Genomic DNA, 26,689 nt, shown 5'->3' on the forward strand with positions numbered 1-26,689 from the left:
GTTTTGGCATCAATTTGAGGCATTGGAAATTGGATCAGCAACGGGTTCAACCAGTTGGGTGGCATTAAACAGGTGAGAGATTATAGATTCCTGTTTCGGCACAATTTGGCACACACACACGTACACACACACACACACCCGAGGAGGCGGCTCGATCATAATCAAGTTACGCGATGATCATCGTCATGTGGTTGTTGTTATTGTTGTTGTTGTTGTTGTTGTTTTTAGTGCCTCTATGCAAAATAGTTGACCAACATTTGCAAATGGCATGCAGTTAAAGTGGACAACAGCTAAGTCGACCGACTGACCGATCAATCGATCGAACTGTTCAGCTGTAACCAGTTTGGTGGGAGAGAGTGGGAGAGTAGAGAGACAGAGCGAGAGAGAGAGAGAGAGAGAGTGGAAGGAGGCAGGAGAGAGCAAGAAATGAAAACAAAACAATAATTGCTCTCTTAAAAATAGAGAGAGAGAGAGAGAGAGAGAGAGAGAGAGAAAGAGAGAAAGAGTAAGGGAGAGAAAGAGAGAGAGAGAGCGAGCTAAAGCGAAGACCCAAACTCAGTCCAGCGGCCAGCTGTGGAATTTGCGGAATTTGAGCTGTCTCTGTGAGTGTGAGTGTGTCTATGTATGTGTGTGTGTGTGTATGAGTGTTATGTGTGTGTGTGTGTATGAGTGTTATGTGTTATGCTTTCTAACTGCCAACAGCGCGATTCACGATCAACAATCAGCCATAATCAACGATATTGCAAACAATGCGCAAAGCAGTTGAAAAATAACAATAAAACCAAGTGTTTGCCTGTGATCAGCCGACAGATACCCTTTACTGTAGGGCAACATGGGCGCAAAGCGCTGAGATTTCAATTTGAAAGAAGCTTCAATGATGTACATATAAAAATGATATGATCATATATTCTGATGTATATATAAATCGACTAGTGGAAGTCGATGATGACTATTATATAAGAATTTCGCTATATATTGCTATAGGCATTCTGATATTTCCAGTGTTTTGAGTCGTATATATACATATATATGATATGATATAAATGTAATTATATTCCGATTACGCTATAGCTGAAAGTATACTGATATTTCCAGTGTTTTGATAAGCCTCAAAGTATGCTAGAAAATTAAGCATGGCATAATTTAATTTTTAGATATATATTTTTTTTATTTTTAGATTGGGATGCTGCACATATTTTCACATTTTCTCTTTAAATGATTTCAACTATCATGAAATGGCCTAGCAAACTGTTAAAACTGTTGGCATACAAACTTATTCTCGTTCACTCATTCATTCATTCAGTGCAACGTATACGCCCCATTGTACACCCATTTTTTTGCGCGGCATCAAACGCAACTACATCAACTACAACAAATATGACATAATCTCTGTTGTTGACGCCAAAAACAAAAGAAAAGACAAAGCAAAAGAAGAAGAAGCAACAAAAACAACAACACCAACAACCTAGCACGACAAACAAATTGTTAAAAGAAAACGAAATAGGAGAAGTGGAAGTGGAAAGAGTAAAGCGTAAAGCGTAAAGAGTGAGAAGTGCGACGAAGACGAAGAAAACAACTGACACAACTTTTGACTTGGGTCGTAACAGTTCATTGATCATGACACGTTCTCATGCTGCACACACACACACACACACACATTGGCATGCTTGAGGGCTTAATTTGACCCTGTGCCATACAAACATACATCGAGCATGACGTCATCGCAGGTGCGGTCATCATGCAGCAGGCATTCAATTCACTCAATCGCCCCACACACCCTATGCAGCCCTCTCGCTCTCGCTCTCACCCTCACACTCTCTCTCTCTCTCTCTCTCTCTCTCTGTCACTCTAGCACACTGTCTACAGTCATGCATGCCGCATGCATTTAAAATAAATAAATACTTTCGTTAATTTAATACACTTATTCATACTTTGTAATTTTTGTTTGTCAGCACTTGTGCTGCTGCTTCTTCCACTTCTTTGTCTTCTTTGTCTTCTTCTTCTTCTGTTTACACTACGTTACGAGTCAATATATGTATATATAATTATATTTATATAAACAAGTTGAATTCAATTCACTTTTCCAATTCCTTTTCACTTCTTATTTTTTTGGGAATTTTTTCTGTTTTATTTTCGGTATTTTTTTGGTATATTTTCGAGCAGGGTTTTTTTTTTTTTTGACTCCTTTTGAGGCTGGCGCTTTTTTCGCGACGTTTGCCGGTCAACGGTTAGATAACTTTTGAGCACCAGCGCGCCTCATAATTAATAATGCGCTATATATGAGCAGCAGCGAAATAACAACAACAACAACAACAATATATAGAAGAAGCACAAGTCGCAAAGAACTCGGAGCGTAAACGAAAACGAAACTACAAATTCAGAGCCTAGGCCAAGAGAGCCTATATAGGAGATATAAAAAACGAAGCTAAAAGCTAACACAGTAAGTATATAGACGCCTGCCAGATACCCTGTAAATAGTTGGCATACTGAAAACGGGCAGCTCGCCTTGCCTCTGTCTCTATCAGCAACAACATCGAAAGCAACACTCTAAGACTTTTATGCTTAGCTTAAGCAAATTTATCAATAATTTTATATTGTTTGGGCTTTGTTTTCTACTTTGCTGTCTGGCATGAGCAAACAAACGCTTATACCCTGCGCCTACATTTCGCTCGTGAACTGGCCATAAAGAGAGGCCTACAGAGAATTTAATGACAGCCAGAGCAAGTGTGAGCGTAAGCGAGTGTGTGTGTGTGTGTATGTCTCTGTGTATGTGTGTGATTGTGCGGGTGTATCTCTTGACGGGTTGCACGTCACCCACAACAACAACAACAAAAGAGACAACAGCTATGACGTCGTCGCTCTAAGCTATGTTCGTATATTACGATTGTGACCGTCATCAATTTAAACAACCAAACAAACTAAAACAAACATCGCACCGCCTACGCAATCTACCCACCCAGCCCCGTATGCCCCGCCCTAGCACATCTTATCAGAGCTGCACAGTGGTCTGTGCTCGATTTGCATGAACGATTTGCATTATTGAATACAATTCACAAAAAAAAAAAATAAATAACTAAATAAATAAAAATAGAAAAAACTGTCATCATTTAGTTTCTTTTGACTCATGGCTGAATTTTGATTTCCGTTTGGATCTTCAAATTTAGTTTCTTGTCGAAAATGGTTCTCAATAAACATGACTAAGCCATCCAAATATGGGACAGCTATTCTAGAAGTCAAAGCTCCCATAAATTAATTGCTCATTAGTCATGGCTGAGCGAGCTCAGCACAAATTATCATTATCATAACATACGCATTATCATTATCAATCATCATTTCATCATCATTTCTGTTATCATCAACATATGTATCATCCCATTCATTCTCTTCATCATTATTTATCATTATCACAGTCGTAATTATCAGTTATCTAATAATCAACATTATTATCATATCAATAGCACTCTTTGTTAACCTTCACCTTGAAGCTCAAAACGGATTGATGCCCAGTTTCAAGGTGGGCCCCAAGAATGGGGAGTTGCTTAGGCGGTAAGCTGTTTGATCCAGTGGCCAAGGGACGATCAAACTGACGGTACATATAGTATTTTCATCATTATTAAAATATCATCACTTTGATGATATCTTTCGAATAATCATCATTATTATTATCATGATAACTATACTAATGCTCTTCATAATTTTTATAATCCCTATCATATCAATTAATTTCTATATTAAAATTTTCATTGACATCATTACAAATATGTTCTTTGTCATTATCATTGTCATTGTCATTATCATTGTCATTGTCATTGTGATTGTCATTGTCATTGTCATTGTCATTGTCATTGTCATTGTCATTATCATTATCATTGTCATTGTCATTGTCATTGTCATTGTCATTGTCATTGTCATTGTCATTGTCATTGTCATAAGAATATCATTATCATTATTTTCATTGTCATTATCATTATACTCGGCATTGTCATTATCATTACTAGTATATTCAGCATTGTCATTATCATTAGCATTATCCTTATGCCTTCCACAATACCAATATATACAGTAGAAACCGGCCATAACGACTCAGCTTATAGCATTCGTCCGGTTATTGCGACGAACATTTTGGCCCCAGACTTATATGAGTAGGCTTCTAAGGTTACAGCATTTTCCGGGTCCCTTCAGCATCGTTATAGCCGGACTCTACTGTATACCCATTGATAAGGGAAAAATGCATACTCTCGATATTCGATCTATCTGTGCATATGCCAAAATGGAGTACAGGGTATGCCCATGCAGTGTTCATATTTGCCTTTTGCCAAAGGGCTCAACATGTTTTTACTACAAGGCAAAGAAGAATGAAAGTTTTTTTTTGTTGCTGTTGTTGGCTTTTTGTTTTTTTGTTTTTTTGTTTTTTTTTTGGTGTTGCAAAGAAAACTTAACGCCTTGTCGACTGCCCAGAAGAAAGCCAAACACACAGCTCAGACAATGGACAAGCACAGACATACACATATAAATATATTATATAGTATGTATATACCGTTCAGGTATGCGAGTACATGAAAAGCGCTCAGGCACAGCGAGGTGGGCAACAGGTGAGCCAACAACAATTATGACATAGTTGGTTCGGTCGTCGTTTAGAGCTCGAGACATGAAATGGAAATCTATAGGAAAGCAAAAGTGCTGAATGAATGTAAGTGAAATGCACAAACTAAAAGAAAAAAGAGAAGACAAAACATGAAGTAAACAAAAAACAAACAAAAAATTAAACAAAATAATAATAATATATGAATGCATAAAGCAAGTCAAGTCAAGTCAAGTCAAGACAAGACAAGACTGAGACAAGCCCCAACACCGCCCCCTTGGCACAATCAACAAGTTGACAACGAGCAGGGAAAGCGCCGTGCCATACGTGACCAAGCGAACACCTAGTAATGTTATATATACACACATACATACCTACCATACAAAGTTTATTCATATAGCAGCATAGTTATTCAGATTTCACTGGGTTCTCGATACCACAATCATTTCATGTGAATATCTCATTTCATTCTTCTACTTCTTTTTGCTTTTCTTGTTTATCTATTCATTCAATACGTTCGAATGCTGCGCGATTAACGCCGAGTTTTTTCTGAGTAGATATTGTTAGGGAATATCCCTAAGCTATATATGAATTATATAAGTGTATTAGTTAAACTAACTGTTGTATGTAGACAGAAGGCAATTTTAATTAATTAGGGAATATTTTTGATGTTTAGATTTTATTTATTTTATTTAGTTTACATCAAATTGGAGTTTTGTCAAATAATTGAGGGAATATCTCTTATCTATTAAATGAATATTGTTTAAACAAAATTGGATTTTTAGTTAAAACTATTAAAGTTTTAAATCTAAGCGCTGATAAAAATACAATTTTTAATGGGAAAATTTAAATCAATATCTTTAAATTATTTAAGCAACTTATTAAAAATAGTAAAAGGAATATCCGCAATACATTAAATATTACCTCCGCAACTCAAAGCAACCAAGTTAAAGCAAATCATTTATTCAGCTCATCTTTGTGGACTGAAAAGGTCAAATAGTTCAGCTCAGTGGGAACGGGCAAAGAATAATTCTAGGAAATCCAGCATTGATTTTAGCAAAATCAAATTTCCTTTGTCGCTTAGAATTCGCTTAAATGCGTATTTGAAATTGCTCTATGCTTTCCGATATATTTCGATTTAAGTCTCAAAGTAATATCCTCAATTGCATGCGAATTGCATACAAAACACAAATTTAATTTAACAAATATAAAGCGACGTATATATACGAATATATATGTATGTACATATATGTGAATGAATTGTATGTTCCTTCCAAATGAAATCATCAAATAAATTTCATGCAAAATTCAAACAAAAAATAAAATGATGAGTGATACGAATTGGAAGGGCGCATAGTACTGCTCCCACCTGGAAATATATATACCTATATCTAACTATATATACACATATATATATATATATATATATATATATGTGTGTGGGAGAGCACATCTGTGTATCTATGATTTACGTATGCTTTTGTTCCCCTATGTAATTGAACTAGGAAAATTTGAAAATAAAAGCAGCAGCAAATTCCCATTTCTAACGAATCGCAATGGAATTTCGGTTTACTTCTGTGCAAATTGAATCAACTCGGCTGATTAAACAAATTGAAAAACTTCGCTTAGTGCTTTAATTTCCGAGTATTCAACTCAAAGGGTTTCCTTACTTGCATTTTACTCAAATTGATTAAAATTATACATAGGTAGTTCCGAGGAATTTCGCTACTTCAACTGTAATTGAAGTAACCAAATAGTGAACTTGAATTTGTCTGCACTTAAAGGACTTATTCAGGCGCACCTAATGGGTACAGTTGTTGCAGCCAACTGTAGTTAACATTGAAAATTTTATGGTATACAATTTGATATCGAGTATTTTCATCTCGCAACATGATGAAAATTGAGAATGAAAGAGTAAAGCAACACAATCATCCATCAGGGACGAGCGATGCCCGTCTGTCTGTCATGGAAATAACAACGGAATACCTATATTGTCTTACTAATTGGAACTACAAATCGCACTTGTTTCTTTTTTTTTTTTTTTTTTTTTTTTTTTTTTTTTTGCTGTACTACAAAACAGTTGAGCTTGCTAAGCTGTGGATGAGAAATACCCCTAATGAACTAATTGTTGTGCGCTTGTCGTTTCATCTGACCTTCATAAATACATACATATAATGGTATGTACAGGTGAGCTGGAATTTCTGCAAACAGAATTCATCTGCCGTTCCATGTCCTAACTGGACTACAGCTATAAAAATATATATCTAAAGATTGGCTGGGAAATTTAAAGTATATAGGGTATGTTCTAGTCAAGCACTTCTTACAAAATCACTCTCACTTTTATTTCAGCAGCTGATGGTAGAAAAAAACAAAGGCTCTATAGATAAATGTCTTCAATTGAAGTATAAAATTTATAGGGTATGTCTTCGCCAAGCACTTCCAGCAATAGCAATCTCAATTTTAATTCAACCCTCAACGATGGAAAAAAGTAAAGCTCTATATATACACCTCAAAGCCTAAAAACTTAAAAATATATAGGGTATTTTTAGTCGAGCATTGCCCATAAAAGCATTTTCAGTCTTGGCCTAGCATTTGAGTACAGCCAAATCAAAATATCTAAAGGTGAGCTGAAAATTCGACATCATATAGGATATCTTACAGTCGAGCACTGCCAACAAAATCACTCTCACTCTTACTTTAGCGTTCGATGATAGCAAAAACTAAAAGTCCATTATACTTCATTTCAAACTATAGCAGCACTCAATTATGGATCGAACTGGCATTGAAAGACGTTAATAGAATCGATTCGTTGTGCGCTTTGTATTTGGCCTATACCCTATTTTAGCCCTGGCAGGCCCGGCCGAACGGCTTTGTTATTGCCTCTAAATGGATTGTCATTGTTGAGTGTCAACAGCAGCTTTTGCACTTTGCCATCATCAATATTTGCCAAAAAATTCGAATGAGTGAGTGAGTGGAGTGAGTGAGTGATGCTGAATGACAAACACATCAAAATGATTTGTCAAGATCATTCATTGATAACACAATATACTAGTTACATATGTACATACATAAATATTTATGAGACTGGCCGCATTAGAAAGCGCAGTGAAAGCAGCGAATGTTATCGATAATCGAACTGTTGTTACATTTTTTTGTTGTTGTTTAGATTGGAAACCAAACAAAAATCAAAAATTAATATATACTATATCTATTTGATCTACGCATTGAAGAGTGGGAGAAAAGTTGAATTTGCTTTCAATATCAACTATCGTTATCGATAACATTCACACAACCATATATAATATGGTATATTGAGATGACAACTTCTTTTTGTTCCGAATATGCCTATAATTTACTGCCCCATAAGTGTACACACTTTTATAATTCTAATTTATAGAAATTTGTTTGAAAATAGTTTCCTTCAGTTTGAACTTTCTCCCTTATCCATAAAGAACCGCACAATCACAATCACAATCACACACACACACACACACACACACATACACACAATTACCAATTGCCAATTGTTATAAATTTTTATTGAGACAGCATCCGGTTCCACTTCCAGCCGATTGAGCCGATTATCACAAAAGTTTGCCCTGCTCATTCAGCTGTGAGTGCAAAACAAATTGATCAATTGAGCGAGTCCGCCCTAAGCCCCACCCACCACAGCGACAATTCCGATAGCAAATACTTATGGAATGCTCATGCAATGTATCTATCTCATGCTCTCTGGCATTTGAGGCTATTACAATATTGTTGAGAGCCGTGTTAGACCCATAGAGATATTCATATATATTTATGTATATTGATATATGATTGATGCGATAATTGGCATCAAAACTTGCGTAGATCTATATGATAGTACTTCTAAAGCTCATATTGCAATATAGTATAGTCCAATATACAATACAAATATACATTCATAAAATATTCTCCATTACAATTAATCAATAATTGAATTGTTAATCAAATTTCATCTTGCTCTACGTGAATTTTTTATCTGATATAATATTTATATACATCATTATGTACGATAAATTGCAGTGATCAAATTCTCTTCTCTCTCTTATCTCATCTTACCCCTTTTAAGCCCTATTTTCTTAATAAGTAATTAATGAATTAACAATTCACGTTAAATGCAATTCGACGTCTATCGTACGCAATAATTACATTCTTATCTATGGGCACACTTATCGATCCGCAGCTGTCAAGGTCAAAGTTATTCCAACTTATCAATTAACGCCCACACACACACACATACGTACGGGCGCTCGTACGCACATTCCTTCATTTATTGATACATACGCATGCTGACAGTTCCGTTAGTCCGCTGCTCGTGCGCTGCCTTTGCCTCTGCCTCTGCCTCTGCCTCAGTCGCTGGCAACGCGTCATCAGCGCTGGCAGCGCGATTGAACGGACGCGGCTTGCGCTTTTGAAAGCGCAGGCGCAGCTCGGTGTTTAGAACGCGCATCGATGCACGATCCAATTCAAATGTAACAAATGGATTTTTTTTATTTAATTAATTTTTTTTTTTTTTTTTTTTTGCAGCACTAGAGATGAGTAAACGATTTGCAATCGACTATCGGCACTAATTCACTTTGCACATTCCCAAGCAGAACAACAAAAACAAAAAGTAAAACAAAATCGCTTAAAGAAGAGGAAGAAGCTCAAGAAGCAATTTATTGATGCGACATCTGAGGATCAGCAGCGGCGCCCGGGGGGTGGTCGTTACCCTACCCCTAACTACAATCGGATGATATCATCACGGGGCGAGGTTGAGTGCGCGTTTACTTTATTTTAATTTGCTACGGCTACTTTTTTTTTTTTTTTTTTTGCGGTGTAGTTTGTAAATATATATATTTCGCGTGAGTCTAACTGAATTGACTTGACTGACTGTCTGTCTGTCTGTTTACTAACTAACTGAGCAGCAGCGCTGTGGAGCTGCGAGCGTGCTGAGTGAGCGAGCGCCGCCGTCGCCGTCGCCGTCACCGTCACCGTCGCTGCTGCTGCCGCTTTTTACAATCTAATCGCGCGGCCAATGGGCGGCCATACGGCCCGCTGAGCAACAGCAACAACAACAACAACTACATTTGCACTTTCAATGAACTGCTCTCTTTTGCCCTATACATATGTGTGTATGCATGTGTGTGTGTGTGTGAATGATGCGACGCTTTGTTGTCTTTACTGCAGTAGCTGGTGTTGTTATGCCTATTGTCTGTATACCCTGTACTCCGAAATATCTAAGGTATACAGCTTGAGTGAATGCAATCAAAAGCTTAACAGATCACCTGCTCGAGCAATTGCTTAAGTTCTCCACTTTACACATTTTGTTTAGATTATTCTTAAATGGGTTTGAAACTTGATAATGTTTTATAACATTTACATTTGAGCCCAAAAGTGTAATAGAAAACTCCACAGATCATCTGTCCGGGCAATTGCTTAAGTTCCACATTTCATCGCACTCTGCAACACTGGAAGTTTGCTTAGATATTTAATTCGATTATATGTAATGCCATTTAAAACGGTTTCAGCTGGATGTTTAGATCAATAGCTATTACCGTTAACTACATGAAAAGCTATTCAGTTTTCAAGATCAAGTTACGCCAACAACCTACGATAAACACTCACATATCAATCAATTCTGGAAAACTTGCAACTATTCGAAAGTCACATATAGTTTTGGAAAACGATTCAGAACCAAAGGGCAACAGCTATTTTTAGCACTATTTAACACTGGCGAACAGCGCATTGATCAGCGCTTAACATTTTGCTGTCGCCTTTGTCGCCACATTATCAAACAGAGTTCTTATCAAATCAAAAACAAAAACAACAACAACAACAAAATAATAATAATAATAAAAAAAAGTAAAGTAAACTACTTACTTTTTGCAAGCCGCGCGCTGCGACGGCTGCTAACGTCTGAGACTTTGCACGGACAACAAACAATAAAAAGGGAGAAAAGCGCGCAAAAACTGACTCGGCCAAAAAGCTCGAAGGCCGAAAGTCGAAAGCCCAAAAGTATGAAAGCTTACTTACAGTTAACTTACCCAGGCAAGCGGCAACAAACCCTGCAAGGGAGGTTTGGAGCTCATTTCTATGTATGTGCATATCCCTCTGCGTATGTGTGTGTGTGTGTGTGTGTGTGTGTGTTTATAAGACGTTGCTTATCTATCGATAACTTTGTGACTTGATTAATGGTAATTGCTGGTAGAGTTGAAAAGCTTTTTTGTTTCTATTTTGAGCGCATGCTAGGCTCAGCTTGAAGGGGGCGACCGGCGGGTCGTTAGCTATCAACAATTGGCCTTTTCGTTGTTTTTTTTTTTTTTTTGTTAGCTGCAACCGGAATATCCCTAATGACCTTGGACATTTTGGACAGTTGTTGCTGTGTGCGTCTGTTTGTGCGCGTAGGTGGGAGAGTGGGCGGCTGGCTGATTAGTTGGTTGTTTGGCTCGTCCTATCGCGCTTTTATCACTTAACTGATAAGCTTTTGATATAACATTAAAGCATGTAAATTTGTTTGCCTTAGCCGCTCGCAATTTGTGTAAATAATCTGGCAACATTAGCTGGGCAGCTGTGCGTGACCTTCGCCTCATACCAGGCGAGGTAACGTTGCCGGCTCATTGAATATTTGCATTAGAGATGAGTGCGGGTTGGCTTTGACATATGTACATGACAAACACATGTACGAGTACATACATATGTTCATATATGTATATACATATTATGTATGAGTAAATAAGTACAGGTATATATTTTTATTTTTACCAATATTTTAAATAATTCGTATTATACATACATATATAAATGCAGACATTTTATATACCCTATTTAAAGTTCCAACTAACTCTATTTAATTTTTTTTTTTTTTTTTAATTTTTAATTTCTACTTAGCTAATATTTTCCACATTTAAATTTAATTTTCGTGAAATTCGAATTTTCGTGTCACGCACATCGCCCATCAGTGCTCATCTTTGTCACCTGCCAATTAGATGTAATTGACCCAGGTCAAAACTTGCCGAAACATTAAACTGTTAAACGGTTAAACTGCTCTGGATTGCTCAATTTCCTATCGGTTTAATAAGTTCGCCGTTAGCTGTAAAAGCTCTGGCCCTTTAGCCGTTTAACTAGAAATCTAACCAACTTTCACATGCATTCTCAAATGCAACTTGATTCTGCGAATCAAAGTCTGTAATATCCTTCCAGTGAATTCGAATGGGCCGCTAAACGCGCGTCATAGAAAGCAAATGCTAGGGGCGCTATGAATGTGAGAGCGAGAGCGAGACGGAGGGACAAACAAAATTGAGAAAAATGGAAGAAGTATTAAAATAAAATGCAGCCTAAGGAGTTCCTGGAGGTGGGCGGCGGCGGCGTCAGAAGCCAACAGGCGGCTTGCGCTGGGCGTGTTCCGTTGCGTTGCACACACATACACATCTATATATACATATGTATATATGCACATATACAGAAGCACACTCACATACAGATGCGGATGTACGCACACAGGCACATTTCGTGGGCTACTTCAGTCTTAACACTTTGCGAGGCGCAGGCACTAAAAATAGACTTGTTGATAAACCAACGGCATAAACCGAATGCACATTTTGGGCCAACGAAGACGTTAATGTGTGTTTGTGAGTGTGGGTGGGCAAAGTCAACGGGATTTAAGAAACAGGATTGTAGCTTTTGTCTAACTGTTGTTGTTGTTGTTATTGTGCGTGCTTATTGTGAATCATTTGCAGGAATTAACAAGCACACACACATATGTACATACACATGTATACACACATGCATATGCTGCTGATGCCGCCGTGTTATGTGTATATACATACACATACATATATAAATAAAGTTAATCTGTTGTTGCAGGTGTTGGTCATGGGAATAACAAAAACTTAAGGCTCTATAAATATTCCTTATCTCGTTTTTTTAACTCACCTATTTTATGCAAGAGGCTCATTTTGTTTTCCTTAGCTGTTGACAGCATTGAATTTGTTTTGTTGTATTTTGCTGGTGCCGCTTCTGCTGCTGCTCCTGGTGCTGGTGCTGAGGCTGGCCAGCGGCGCGCCGTGTCGTTGCCTTCTGCAGCCGCACACCGAAATTATACGCATACGCACACATACACATACGAAGAATTACAATCACATACACTTGGCACACACGCACACCCGCAAAGCACAAGCGCTCGCGTCTTACGTTACTTTCACGTTATCACAATGCGTAATTGCGATGAGTCGCGTTCAGGTTGTACATTAACTTTGACATTGCAAAGCAATCAACTTAATTCAACTTCATTTAATAAATAACAAAAAAAAAATAATACAGTTTGCTGCAGCAGTTAGAGCAGCAAAGCAATCGATGGCACTATCGTTACGTTACTATCGATACATAATTGACAGGGCATCTCAATCATTATTCCACTGTAGCCCTGTAATTGCGACTTATCGCAGTGCCAGCATAGATAACCACGACTAGTATGGTCACACTGCCGAGCAGTTTTTTAGTACATTGTTCAAGAAAGAATTTCACCATAGCCATTGAAAATATTTCCATTACATAGTCTAGCTTGGAAACTTTAAAATGCTTCACCTGATAAATACAGTACACGTTAAGCAGTAGGTGAGAGTGTTCTGTCAGTTATCGTAAAAAACATATCGATGAGCCTGATGAAACCGATTACATTTGTACACAGTGGAATGCATTTAGAAGTAACAATGTATAAATTATGATTTTCAGAAAAACAAATCATCAAAATTTAACTTTTGGAACAGAAACTAAATTAGTGTATACCGATCCATTTAGCTTCTTATTCCAAAGTTTTTTCGCGCCATTGTTCATCGTGTCACGACTTGATGTGTAAGTTCAACACTTGCTAATCGGTAATCGACAAGAAGTCGATACATCGATGCACATAACAAAAATAACATCGACTCATCGATGTCTGTGTGAAACAGCGGGCAATACAGCACCGAAAAAAGCCGATGCAACATTTTTTATACAAAAATTAAAAGAAATTGTGCAGTTGCGGGATATTGGTCGAAAGGGCGTGCCAAATAAAATTGTGAGTGTTAAAGTGTTTAATGTGCTGTGATTCATTTTATTATTGCGAATGCAATTGCATTGTTCAATTATAGTCCACCCTGCGTAAGTGTGTCTGTGTGTGCAACATTTCAATTTTTGCATGTTTCCTGTATGTGTTTGAGTGTGTGTGTGAAAGTGCGAGTATGAGTGTATGAGTGTACGTGTATATGAATCGGGTGCAAAACTGCTCCTTTGTTTGCCCAGAACGCAGCGTCGGCTGCGCTGTTCTTGTTCCTCCTTCTTGTTTTGTAGTTGTAGTGTCGCTCCCAGCGGCGCCAGTGCTAAAAAGGGTGTGTGCCGGCTGAACACAACAACAACAAACAAGCCAGTGGAAAACCAGAAGCAGCGGCTCCTTTTACATTCACATCCGTTTTGTGTTTTCTTTTTTTTTTTTTTTTTTGTGCTGTGCATAAACACCGCCTAATTAATTGCACGCATTTGACATAGTATACAAAAAAAATAGTAACAAGCATTAAGTGCATGACAAACGCAGTAAGAAAAATGTCAATAAATGCATATGCAACAACAAACACGTAACGGAACCACCACCAGGAGGCCACTTGTGCCTTATACCCCGTCCGCTCTTTCCCTGCTCTCAATCCAGCTTACTATCTAGCTCTCTCACTCTAACTGCTTGCGCTTTGTGTAGTGGTGGGAAGCAGCAAGAAAGGAAGAAGAAAAAAAAAAACAGTAAAACAGTAGCTCAAAGCGTTGCCGGCTTACCGGTGCCGGTGTTGCCACCCACCCCCAACAAAGTTTCTTACGGTTGCACCCGCTCACACGAACACCCACACAAACACAAACACACACCCTGTGTAGCCATAACGAGAGAGACCCCCAGACGCACACACACACACACGCACGCAGCTTCACTCTGTCGCGCTCACTCGTTAACACTCTCTCTCTCGCAACTGCAGCACGGATGCTGCCGTTAATGTTGTCTCCCGCTGTCTGCTACGGCTGCTGATACTGCTGTTATTGCTGCTCTCCTGCAGGTTGCAATGCATTGCTCTGTGCACTTGTTTCAGCTTCATTTCCAATTCCCTTTTTCGCCAATGTCCGTCGCCATCGCCGCTGCTGCCACCCAACTTCCGCTCAGTTGCGCGCAGTTTTCTTTTTCTATATATTTCTAAATCACTTGACCCGATTACCTGGTGGCTGGCTGCACCACCGCCATCACCACCACCACCATCTGCACCACCAACAGCAGCCAGCTAGCCAGCTAGCCAGCCATCCAGTCCAGCAGGCTGGCAGCGTCAACAGCCAATGATGGTCATTTGTTTTGCCGCTTTCTAACGAACCAGTTGAATTTGCGCACGCGTCGTCAAGTGAGCGCAACTGTGTCTCTTCTTCTGCTACTTCTTCTCGCTGTAGTTGTTGTTGTCGCTGCTGCTGCTGCTGCTGCTGCCGCTGTTGCGGCGTTTGTCAATACATTTAGCTCCAGTTGCCGTCTGCCTGTTATTGTTGATGTTGTTGTACATTGCTAGCCCCGCTGGCTGCACTTGAAATTAACCGCTAGTTGCGGCTCTGTGCAAATACACACAAATACAAAGTGGAAAGAAAACACACAAAAATCGCAAATAAATAACAATAAAAAGAAGAATATAAATTCAATTACCAGAGAAAAGTGCTCGATCAACTATTTGGAGGCACTTGCTGAGATTTGAACCCCAAAACTTCATGGCATTTTGCTTTTGCAATTCCATTTGAATGTCGAGTGTGAGTGTGTACGTGTACGTGTACGTGTATGTGTGTGTCAGTGACAAACACTCGAAGACAGGCAAACTGTCTCGCCTTTAGAGTGGACCATAATTAAGCAACCTTGAAAGACAAAGGACAAAATATAATAATAAAAAAATCAGAAAAAATTAATAATTAAATCAAATAAGTGCAGTTATTAAAAATATATTTATTTAAAACAAAAACGTTGAACAAAGTCCACTTTGATATATATTTTTTATGTTTGTGTTCTACCAAGTGTCGCAAATATAACGGAAAAAATATTCGGCTTTTTCTTGCTTAGACATAGACTGAAATAAGTGTTTATAGACAGATGTGATAAATTAAAACGATAATTTTATAATAAAATCGTTGAAAGTCTTATAATAGAGCAATTTGTATAATTAATATTATTATAATTGTGCTCATAAAAATCCGCTTAAGCAGTGTATTTAGGGCTATTTACATACTTATAGGCCTAAATGTATATAATGAATTCTGATCATATCTATTATGTTGTTATGTTATATTCCACAATATTCGTAATGTCATGAATCATGCGCAAATTTCGATAGAGCTCTTAGTTCTTAATGTCTTCAGCTTGCGTATGAATCATGATTTAACTATTATTGCTGAAAGGCGATTAGTAGTTAGTAACAGCTAGAGATAGAGTCAGAATTTAAGTGGAACTAAAAGCAGAGCTTAATTTATGAAGGGCAGTTAAGGTAATTGCAATGAGCCATTCAAAAACACACGCACACACACATTCTGGTCTAGGCTTTTAATGAGGCGTGGCACTTGTTTATAAAAGGCGCTTACAAGTGGCCAACACCTAGATTACCACAATTTGTATGCATGTAAAGCTAAAGCGGAAAAAGGACAAGGCATGCACACACACACACATACACATACACCCATATACGTGTATGCACACTCATATGTACATATGTATGTGTGTATGCTTTAAGCCTATCCGGCATCTCTGTGGCAATCGGCATTTGGCATTCTCCTCGCATCGCAGACGCAAACGCAATTGTTGCTGCTGCTTATTTTTTTTTTTTTTTTGTGCTTTCTCTTTTTATGCGATAAACAAGGCGCACACACATATATATGTATGCATATATCTATATATGTATGCACACTTAGAGTGTGCAAGTCCTCAATAATTATAGCCAAGTGCAGCAACAACAACAACAACAACAACAACATTAGCAGACAGACGAGTCCAAGTCCCAGTTGTCCATTTCCATTTTTCCATTCTTGCCGCACTTCAAGTTTCTGTGTATGGGCTGTTGCTTGTGCTATTGTTGTTGTTGCTCATCTGACTTATTGTGTGAGTAATGCGACTCAAGTGTGGGCGTGCCAGGCAGTCATCAGGCAGCAACATCATATCACACAACAGCTTATCAATTGATATGTGTGTGCGCCTGTTTGTGCGTTGCGCTGCGTGCGAGTGCTGCCGGACTTTGATCGGAAAGCAGCTAGTTTAGCTTGAAAAGCTCTAAATTCTTTTCTGGTTTGGCCTTAAAGCTAAGAATTGTCTGATTTACATGCAGCAAGCGCTCGCTAAGTGAAACTTTATGTTTATTTAGCAAAAGAGAAATTTTGTTTTTGAATGTAATTGATGTACTGCTGCTGCCATAATATAGAGCACTTCATTTCAATTTATATATAACTGTGCTCAAGTTAAAAAATAAATGCAAACAACAAACACCTCATACACAACTCCCGCTAGGAGCCGTGCCATCGCCCGGCTGCACTGACAGGGTGATTCATGTGGGGTGTACGGCTGCAGAAGTGGCCGGCTTCGATAACTTAAGTTATCAATAATCATAATAATAATAATAGAATTTCATGTTTGTAATTGTAGCCGTGCGGACCGCAGTCGAACATATAAATAAATAACAATTGCAACAGAAAATATCAAATTGGAAAGACGAAGAGAAATAGAAAAAAAAAAGAAAGAAAGAGGAGAGAACTAAGCCAGTGAGCGAATTGTGCGGAACTCGTCTTCTCGAATTGGAAAAGTGAGAGATCGCTAACGGTAGCAGCGAATCAAGCAGACCAACTGCAATCGCCACACACGCACGCATACCTGCAGCACACACACACTCACACAGACACACAGAATGGCCTGGCGCTTTAAGGCTTCCAAGTATAAAAATGCCGCGCCCATTGTCCCAAAAGCGGAGGCTTGCGTACGCGAAATATGCGTGGGCAGCTATCAAACCTATGGCAATAATATTGCCGCATCCGCTGCCTTCATGGCCTTCAATTGGGAGCATAGCGGCTCCAGTGTTGCTGTCCTGCCGCTCGATGATTGCGGCCGCAAAAGCAAGACAATGCCATTGCTGCATGGCCATACGGACACAGTGACAGACTTGAAATTCTCACCCTTTCATGATGGACTATTGGCAACGGCATCGCAGGATTGCCTGGTGAGTGGAAGATCGATCTATTTGAGACGAAAGTCTCACTCAACTATCGAATATTTTGACACTTGCAGGTCAAAATCTGGCACATACCCGAAAAAGGACTCGAACAATCGCTCTCTGACCCGGAGGCTGTATTCTCACATAAGCAGCGCCGCGTAGAGACCGTCGGCTTTCATCCCACAGCCGATGGTCTAATGTACTCGACAGCGGCTGGCTGTGTGGCGCTCTTCGATATTGCGGCCCAAAAGGAAATCTTCTGTGAGTAGCACAAAACTTGGGCATTCGAATTGTAACTGAAGCTAATTGACACGTGCTTCTCTCCCAGCTAACAATGAACATCCCGAGGTAATTCAATCGGCCAGCTGGCGAGAGGATGGCACTGTCCTGGCCACCAGCTGCAAGGATAAGTGTGTGCGCATCTTTGATCCACGTGCCGCCGGCTCGCCCATACAAATGGTGGCCGAGTCGCATCAGAGCATTAAGGACTCGCGTGTCGTCTGGCTGGGCAACCAGTCGCGCATCTTGACCACCGGCTTCGATGCGGCCCGTTTGCGTCAAGTGATCATCCGCGATATACGCAACTTCAATACGCCCGAAAAGACACTGGAGCTGGACTGCTCGACGGGCATATTGATGCCGCTGTTCGATCCCGATACGAACATGCTGTTCCTGGCTGGCAAGGGTGATACGACCATCAACTATCTGGAGATCACAGACAAGGATCCCTATCTAATCGAAGGACTTAGGCATACCGGCGAACAAACCAAAGGCGCCTGCCTGGTGCCCAAGCGTGCCCTCAAAGTGATGGAGGCTGAGGTAAATCGTGTGCTTCAGCTTACCTCCAACATGGTCATACCCATCATGTACCAGGTGCCACGCAAAGTAAGAGAAAAATCATTTTAAAAAATATGATCTTGTTTAATGTGCGGAATATATCCTATTAGACCTATCGCGATTTCCATGCGGATTTATATCCCGAAACAACGGGCTATAAGACGGAGCTAATTGCCAGCGAGTGGCTAAATGGCACCAATCAGGCAGTGCCCAAAATGAATTTGGACCCAGCGAAACGCGAGCATGGCGATGAGCCCATTATCGTAAGTAATAATATATATGTATTTATATGCATATATATAGAAATCATCAAGCTTAAAAAGTTTGAGTTATTGCTTCTGGGGTACTGCGTACAGTCGTATACTTTGTATACACATATGTAGATATAGGCTTATCGTTAAGTATAAAGAACAACTATAGAATTTGGGAATTTGATAAGATTGGGCGCTAGGCAAATAATATGATATTAGTGAAATATAAAATTTAAACTCTAGAAAATCTAAATAAATGACAACAAACAGGTAGGCAATACTATATATTTATGTTGGAAGAATACGTGCTTATATAGTTGTTATGGAAAAAATCCATTGTGAATGTAAGAATATAGTTGTTTAAGAATATAATCACTAAAGTCATATATGTTTAAATATATAAATTAAGCAACTTAAGTTAATGTGGAACCTAAGTGGAACCTAAGCAGAAATGTGAATTATTGAATGCATATGCATAAGGTAATCACAGTTGTGGGAATAGAACTCTACAATAACTCAATATACAATATATAACATATATATATATACACACACACACACACATAGATACATCGTGGCAATTTGAGCGATTTCGTTAAGAATCTTGAGAACCTGAAGGCCAAGGGCAAGACTCAGAATCAACATCAAAAGCCCGCCACCACATCGATGGCCAAGCGCAACGACAACGAGCATTTCGTGATGCTGCGCAAGTGCAACAACGGCGAGGAGAGGAATGGCAATGGGAATGCCAGCGACTGCAATGAGAAGCGCCTGCATCAGGCCAAAGTGCAGCCAAAGGAGGAGTGCAGCCTGAACCAGAGCGAGCTAATACGCAAATTTGAGGCCAAATACAAGACAGACTCCGAGAAGGATCAGCAGGCACAGCAGCTGCACCACCATCTGGATGACAAGGACTCGCCCACTGAGCACTCGACGGGCAGCAGTGAGGAGGCCTCCTCATCGGCTGCACTGGACACCAATTCGCCAAGCGGCAGCCACTCGCCGCCGAAGCCGATGCCGCGCACCTCGCGCAACAATTCGCTGCCGGAGTCAACAACGCCACAGTCGGGCAGCGGCGGCGATTCAGAGTGCAACACGCCACGCCCACGGCCACGCACAACTGCAGCAGCCGCCTACAAGGTGCCACAGTGAAGCCTCAAAGTCCAGATTTGTTCAGTTTTATTTGCATTATTTTTTGTATTAGCATTTATTTATTTCAACAAAATGCTTAGTTTTAATGATTTAGATTTATTAGACTAGTATTTTTTTAATGTTTGTGTACTGTTTTTTTTTTGGCACTTCATTGCATTGTTTCAGTTATAGAGAGTGAAATATTATTTTTCAGCTGTTGCATAATTTTGTTTAATTAATTAATTTTGTAATTTTAGTATTATATTATTTTTATATAATTTTTGCTACATTTTGTGTATAATATTTTAAATGTTTCAATCCATTGTTTCAGTTATAGAAAGTAATTTATTTTTATAGCTTTGCTTGATTTATATTTTATTTTTTTAATTTAAGTAATTTTTATGCAAGCTTTTCTTATTTTATTTCCTGTTCTTAACTCAAATTTGCTTTGTTTCACAGCCACGGCTTGGCCCGAAGCCCTTCTCTAGCAACACGGGCGACGTGTCCTTCGATAAGGTGTTCGCCGTGCCCGTTGCGCCGGGCTCCCATGAGAATATATCAACGGTTGGACAGGATAACTGCGGTGATGCGCCAGCAGGTGGCAGCAAGCCCGATCTCATTGTAGAAATCGAAATTCAAAGTAAGTCAAACAGCGAGTGAAGAGTGCAGCAAATGACTAATCTCTCCGTCTCTCTCTCTCTCACTCTCTTTTAGAGAGCGAACCAAATGTGGCCGGCAACGGCAATGGAAATGGCGTGCAGAAGTCATTAACAACATCGGAGCGTCGCAAGGTAATTTACAGAGATATATTTATATATGTATATGTATATACATGTGTATATTAGTTAGTATTGTCTTTTATGCTTACGGCCACACTTGAGTAATCTTTTCAACTCTTGACCTCTCTTACATGCCTGTGCCAAAATTCGTTTCTACTCTCGTTTACTATTTTGTATTAACAAACAACAACAAACATATGAACAATAATATCGAACAACAATTAAAACATGTTACCTGCTATGACTAACAACCCAAAACTACTCCCGCACCTGTGTACTTCTACTGTGCTACTTTCTACTACTTGCCTACCTAAAACCGAACTGCAACAACAAACAACAAACAACCTACAACCACAACAACTTTAGTCTTCGGCTGACGATGATGAATCATCAGATAAGGTCTGCAAAAGGATTTCATTCAATTGTTACTTCGAATCTCAGATTTTTGCTCACACTCCAAATATTTTTGTATCCAACCATTTGTATTTAGATATTCGAGCAGAACTCGGAATCGTCGGAGAACTCAACGGAGGGCGAAGATCGCACCGATGCCGATTTGCGACGCTTCTCAGCGGTGCGCAGCAGCATTGCCGAGCGACGTCGCGTCTACGAGAGTCGATCCAAAAGCCAGGTGGATGAGAAGGCGCAATCCCCAGTGCCGCTGTGAGTAGCTTTTGCCAAAATTCTCAATATTTCATTCAAATTGAAATTGAATCTTCGTCTTTAGTCGCCGCGAGAGCTCCAAGGTGGAGCCACTGAAGCCCAGCCAGCAGCTGGGCGGCAACAGCAATGTTATTCCGGCGAGCGGCATCGAGAATAAACGCATCTCGGTGCCCGAGGGCAAACTATTGGAGGAGCATCGCGGAAAGAAGTCGGCTATGGAGGCGGCGTTCAGTGCTGCATCCATAAAGCGCACCTCCACCGTCTTCGGCAAGGTGTCCAAGTTTCGTCACTTGAAGGGCACGCCCGGCCACAAGTCCACACACATTGAGAATTTGCGAAATTTGAGCCGTCAGATACCGGGCGAATGCAATGGCTTCCATGCCAACCATGAACGGGTTGCTGTTCCGCTCGCCGGGCCGGGCGGCAAAATTGCCATATTCGAGCTAAGTCGCCCTGGCCGATTGCCGGACGGAGTCATCCCGTCGCTGGTGAATGGCAGCAATGTAATGGACTTCCAATGGGATCCGTTTGATGCACAGCGTCTGGCGGTGGCCTGCGACGATGGCATTGTCAAATTGTGGCGCATCGATGAAGGCGGCCTGACTGAGCCAACGAATGAGCCGCAAGGCGAACTGACAGCACATTTGGACAAAATCTATTTCATACGCTTTCATCCGCTCGCCGCGGATGTGCTGCTGACAGCCAGCTATGATATGACCATCAAGCTCTGGGATTTGCGCACCATGACCGAGAAGTGCATCCTCACCGGTCACACGGATCAGATATTCGACTTCGCCTGGAGTCCGTGCGGCAAGCTGGGCGCCAGCGTTTGCAAGGATGGCAAAATACGCGTCTACAATCCACGCAAGTCCGAGACACCGATACGCGAGGGCAACGGCCCAGTGGGCACGCGCGGGGCACGCATCACCTGGGCACTCGAGGGCCACTACATTGTCTGTACCGGATTCGACAAGTGGGTGGAACCAGAGCGATAACTGTTATACGTGTATATATATATGTATATATTTTGGTATATTCTTACAGGGTATCGGAGCGTCAGATAAGCGTGTATAATGCACAAAAGCTGAGTGCACCGCTAAATACGGCCAGTTTGGATGTGTCGCCATCAATACTGATACCCTTTTACGATGAGGATAGCTCCACGCTGTTTGTCACCGGCAAGGGCGACTCGACCATCTACTGCTATGAGATAACCGACGAGGAGCCATATATATGCCCGCTGTCCCACCATCGTTGCTCCTCGCTGCACCAGGGCCTCAGCTTCCTGACCAAGAATCACTGCGATGTGGCCAGCGTGGAATTCTCCAAGGCGTATAGGCTGACAAATACAACCATCGAGCCACTTAGCTTTACGGTGCCACGCATTAAGGTAACTAAATCACTGGCTAGGCTGTGCAGTGTAATAACACTGTACAACATAAATGTGAAACAAAGCAAGAGATTTAGATCTCGATGTAGATCTCCAATTGTAACATTTAGTTATACATTTACATACTATATATTATATACCCTATATATACGATATGTATATGCTTCTTGTTTTGTAGAGTGAACTGTTCCAGGATGATTTGTTTCCACCCACGCGCGTCACATGGAGCGCCACGTTGTCTGCTGAGGATTGGTTTGCGTGCAACGACAAGAGCGCAGCCAAAGTCAGCCTCAAGCCGGAGGGCATGGATACACGTAAGTGACTGCCCTCTCTCTCATTCTCTCTCCCCCTCTCACTCTTCCACTGCTAACAACTCCTCTCCTTCTCTCGGCTAGCTGAACATAAAGATATTAATTCACTCTACTTCCTACATTTCCCCCTTATCGCTCTCCCTGTCTCTTTCTCTCACTTCTCTTCATTCTTTTCAGTGTCCTCCATACAGCAAGTGCCAGCGCCAGTCAAGAAACCGGAGCACACGCAGTTCGGCAACAAATCTGAATATGAGACCAACAAGCAACAGGAGGTGAGTGCTCTAGCGCTCTCTCATTCATTCTCTCTATCTTTGTCTTTTACCTTGCAGATCCAAAAGTCGGTGAGCGCGCGTATGGAATACAACACAAAGTTGGAGCAGGATGACATGGAAGGTGTCGACGAGAACGAATGGCAGGAGTAGCCTCTGCGCATTGCATACACATAAGATATATTATTAAATATACACTCATAGATAAGTTCGACGCGTATATATGAATATACGATGCATAATTACGCGTATATATATACAATGACATACAGACACAGACACAAATACACACAGACACACACACACACACTCACGCTGACATACAGGACCCGGCTAGGATAACAAGTTTAGGCAATTCGCGAGCTTTGCTTGTAGGTTTCTATCTTAAATTTGCTTAACTGCTCGGTGCTGTTAGAACTTAGAGAGGGAAAGAAAGAAAGAGTGAGAGAGAGAGAGAGAGAGAAAGATATATAATTATGCACTGCTAACTGGTTGTGTGCCAATATACCCGCAGTTACCCTGTACCCGTTTATATATACCCAACTGCAGTTGCTCAATCAAATTGCCAAATTACCAATGTTAAGGCAGATGATTCATTTTATTTTTATTTTGTTTAATATTTTGTTTGCATTGTATTTGTGCTTGTATTTGTTTTCCTTACACAGACAAACCTGTGTATAGATATATGTATATGCATACATATTTATTTATTTATATACATATATATATGTGTGTGTTTTTTTGTGTTTATTTAGGTAGTTAGTCGAAATTAGTTAAGCGTATTTTACATATACACATTTTTAATATATATATATATATATACATATATATTATATTTTTACAATTATGACTTTCGATAGATTTTCGATTCGATTATACATATGTATAGAAGTATATATATATACATACGTATGTATAAGTTCGTGGCCATATATGCTGTTGATAATGATATAAAGTAGGAGACGAAAGTTAGTGACAAGATTTTATATTACATGAACTACATGTATATTTTTTTAGTTTTTTTTTTGTTTTTTTTTGTTTACCTCTCAGTTAATTACAAGTGTGCTCTCTATATATTATATTGATGCAGATATATATGGATATATATCTATATGTTTATCTACATCAATAGGTTTTCGTTAGTAAATTGCTTTGCATTAATTCTCTCTCGCTTTGGCACATGCGAAGCAGCTCAGCCGGGCCCAACACACACACACATACAGTCTCACATTACATCACACTTATATACCCACAGAGACATATATAAACCTTCTTTACATTATGTATTTGAAAGCATATTTAGAGGACAGTTTTTGAAACAATTCGCTTTTTTGACAGACGTTTTCCTTGGTTCGTTATCCTGAACCCATTAGAAATGGGTGCAAAGGGTATACTTTGTATGTGGCAAAAGCAGGCGTGACTGAACCCTTGAATATAGATATATATGTATAGATTGCCTGATCAATCAAGCTATGTCTGATAGGCAAACTTGCTTTAGTTACACAGTTTATGAATTTAGCGCATTTCCTTCAGATCTCTTCAAGATAAAAGATAAAACTCATTTTCCACAGCAGCCGATTTCGCTATCATATTCATATTTAAAAATTTCATTCAGATCTTGTATCGAGAAACCAAGTTTAAACAGGGATACAGGGCAAGTACAGTTGCTGCAGAAAGTCTAAGTCCGACATGAGTGAGTCAGCAGCAGCTCGGCTCGGGATTCTGGGTTCAGGGTATACACAAGTCGGATACTGCCGGCTGAAGTAATTTTACTCGTCTGTTTGTGGATTCCGTTCTTCTAGTCTTCCTTTTTGTGCGATAGTAAAACGTGACCATGACACATAGAGAACAAGAACAAGAGCAACATGAAGAAGAAGCAGAAGGATAATATATAGACTGTACTAAACACTGAGACGTTTAATGCGTAAGTCAATCAAGCGAGTATTTTGTTAAATTACAACATAAAGAACTAAGCGTAAAATGATCAATAAAACGAAAGAGAAATACAAAAGACGAAATAAATCAAATCAAATCAAATATGTAACGCCAGATCAAAAGACAAATCTATTGATAAAAACAAAAGTGAAAATGAAAACAATTCCAAAACTGTTTAACGAAAAGACTTGAAATCGCATCGTTGCCATTAAAAAAAATTTAAAATAAAATAAAATAACAATAAAACAAAAGAAACAAAAAATATATGCAAACAATAGAAAAGCGAGCAAAAGACTCCATTAAGACTAAATATATAGAATATATATATACACACACAAGTATTTGTACTTTGGCAATAGATAACATACATACATATTTATATATATATAAACCGTAAAGTATATATATATATATATACATATATTTTGTATACAATAGAAACAACAACTTTTGCGACTGATTGACCAACATAAAACTATACTCGTAACATAGCGCTGGCCCTAGAGCTATATGCTCTATATATGTAGCAGATAAGTCAATAACAACAACAACAGCAACAACAAAACAATACACATTCAATTTAATATTGCATTTATTCAACAAAACGTAAATTCATGAAACAACAACCAATTCCAAAACTATATTCCAATTTTTCATATGCAAATTGTTCGATTTTCAACTCTCTCTCTATCTCTATCTCTGTAGTACTTATATGTAGAAGAATAGATACATATATACGTATTATTTATATCTTTATATATGAGAACTATTCGAATAATGATCTTTAAAGAAAAGTATTTATTTTATATTTTCAAAACTTTCCCTTCTCAATATTGATATTAGTTTCTTTATGTGAATATTTATATATTTTTATATATTCATATTTGTCGTATTTGTTTTTCGTTAAATTTGTTCGCCCTCCAAAGCATCCACAATAATTATAATAATCATCGCGCTCGATATTATAACTATATATACATATATATATTTATTATATATATATATATATATATATATATATATATATAGTAGTACATAACATATTTACAAACACACACACTTACACTCACTCACATACACACACTCACACACATAAGGTATTTCTTTTTGAATGTCTCTCTTATTTATATTTATATATATATACAAAGCATATATATGTATACATAAATGTATATGTAATAAAAATAACAAAAACTATATTAATAAAATATTTAAAAAAAGAAAAAAGATTTTTGTAAGCGCGTGAAAGATTTAAAAAATAAAAACTTTAAATATAGCAGGCGAAAAACTCGATAAAGCTGATAAAATA

At 39.1% G+C, this 26,689-nt stretch overlaps 2 protein-coding genes across 17 annotated transcripts in view; one reads left to right on the top strand and one right to left on the bottom strand.

The window, feature by feature from the left end:
- The window catches only part of C3G (C3G guanyl-nucleotide exchange factor), a 29,878-nt gene extending 16,905 nt beyond the window's left edge, over window positions 1-12,973 (bottom strand). Inside the window, exon 1 of one of the 4 annotated variants that reach the window (XM_089474532.1) lies at window positions 12,521-12,973. In XM_089474532.1, the coding sequence (XP_089330658.1) occupies window positions 12,521-12,569 (49 nt within the window). In that variant the 5' untranslated portion in view covers window positions 12,570-12,973. Of the gene's footprint in view, window positions 1-8,890; window positions 10,391-10,468; window positions 10,594-12,520 lie in introns of those variants that run through there. The other 3 variants (XM_089474533.1, XM_089474529.1, XM_089474534.1) reach the window with 3 other exon arrangements.
- A 230-nt stretch (window positions 12,974-13,203) lies between these two features.
- pod1 (coronin) lies at window positions 13,204-26,609 on the top strand. Of its 13 annotated transcripts, none has more exons than XM_089474540.1 (15): window positions 13,204-13,438; window positions 17,253-17,820; window positions 17,889-18,075; window positions 18,143-18,699; window positions 18,762-18,914; window positions 19,470-20,042; window positions 20,493-20,673; window positions 20,748-20,824; window positions 21,179-21,211; window positions 21,303-21,475; window positions 21,540-22,448; window positions 22,520-22,865; window positions 23,044-23,179; window positions 23,354-23,448; window positions 23,506-26,609. In XM_089474540.1, exons 2-15 carry the CDS (start codon window positions 17,512-17,514, stop codon window positions 23,596-23,598), a joined length of 3,822 nt encoding a protein of 1,273 aa, XP_089330666.1. In that variant the 5' UTR covers window positions 13,204-13,438; window positions 17,253-17,511; the 3' UTR covers window positions 23,599-26,609. The 13 variants fall into 13 exon arrangements, with proteins under 13 accessions (XP_089330666.1, XP_089330662.1, XP_089330665.1 ...); XM_089474536.1 differs by lacking the exon at window positions 13,204-13,438 and adding an exon at window positions 13,453-13,726; XM_089474539.1 differs by lacking the exon at window positions 13,204-13,438 and adding an exon at window positions 13,453-13,643 and having other exon boundaries at window positions 17,231-17,820.
- The last annotated feature ends 80 nt before the right edge of the window (window positions 26,610-26,689 follow it).

The sequence above is a fragment of the Drosophila arizonae genome, chromosome X (assembly GCF_054131065.1).
Source record: "Drosophila arizonae isolate 15081-1271.41 chromosome X, UAZ_ARI_1.0, whole genome shotgun sequence".
Lineage (NCBI taxonomy): Eukaryota > Metazoa > Arthropoda > Insecta > Diptera > Drosophilidae > Drosophila > Drosophila arizonae.

Bases quoted from the DNA above. Each gene is read 5' to 3' on its own strand.
- pod1 (XM_089474540.1), top strand. From the start codon at position 17,512: ATGGCCTGGCGCTTTAAGGCTTCCAAGTATAAAAATGCCGCGCCCATT. The intron at 20,674-20,747 runs GTAAGTCAAACA...ACTCTCTTTTAG, and splicing joins TGTAGAAATCGAAATTCAAA to AGAGCGAACCAAATGTGGCC. The intron at 22,866-23,043 runs GTAACTAAATCA...CTTGTTTTGTAG, and splicing joins TTACGGTGCCACGCATTAAG to AGTGAACTGTTCCAGGATGA.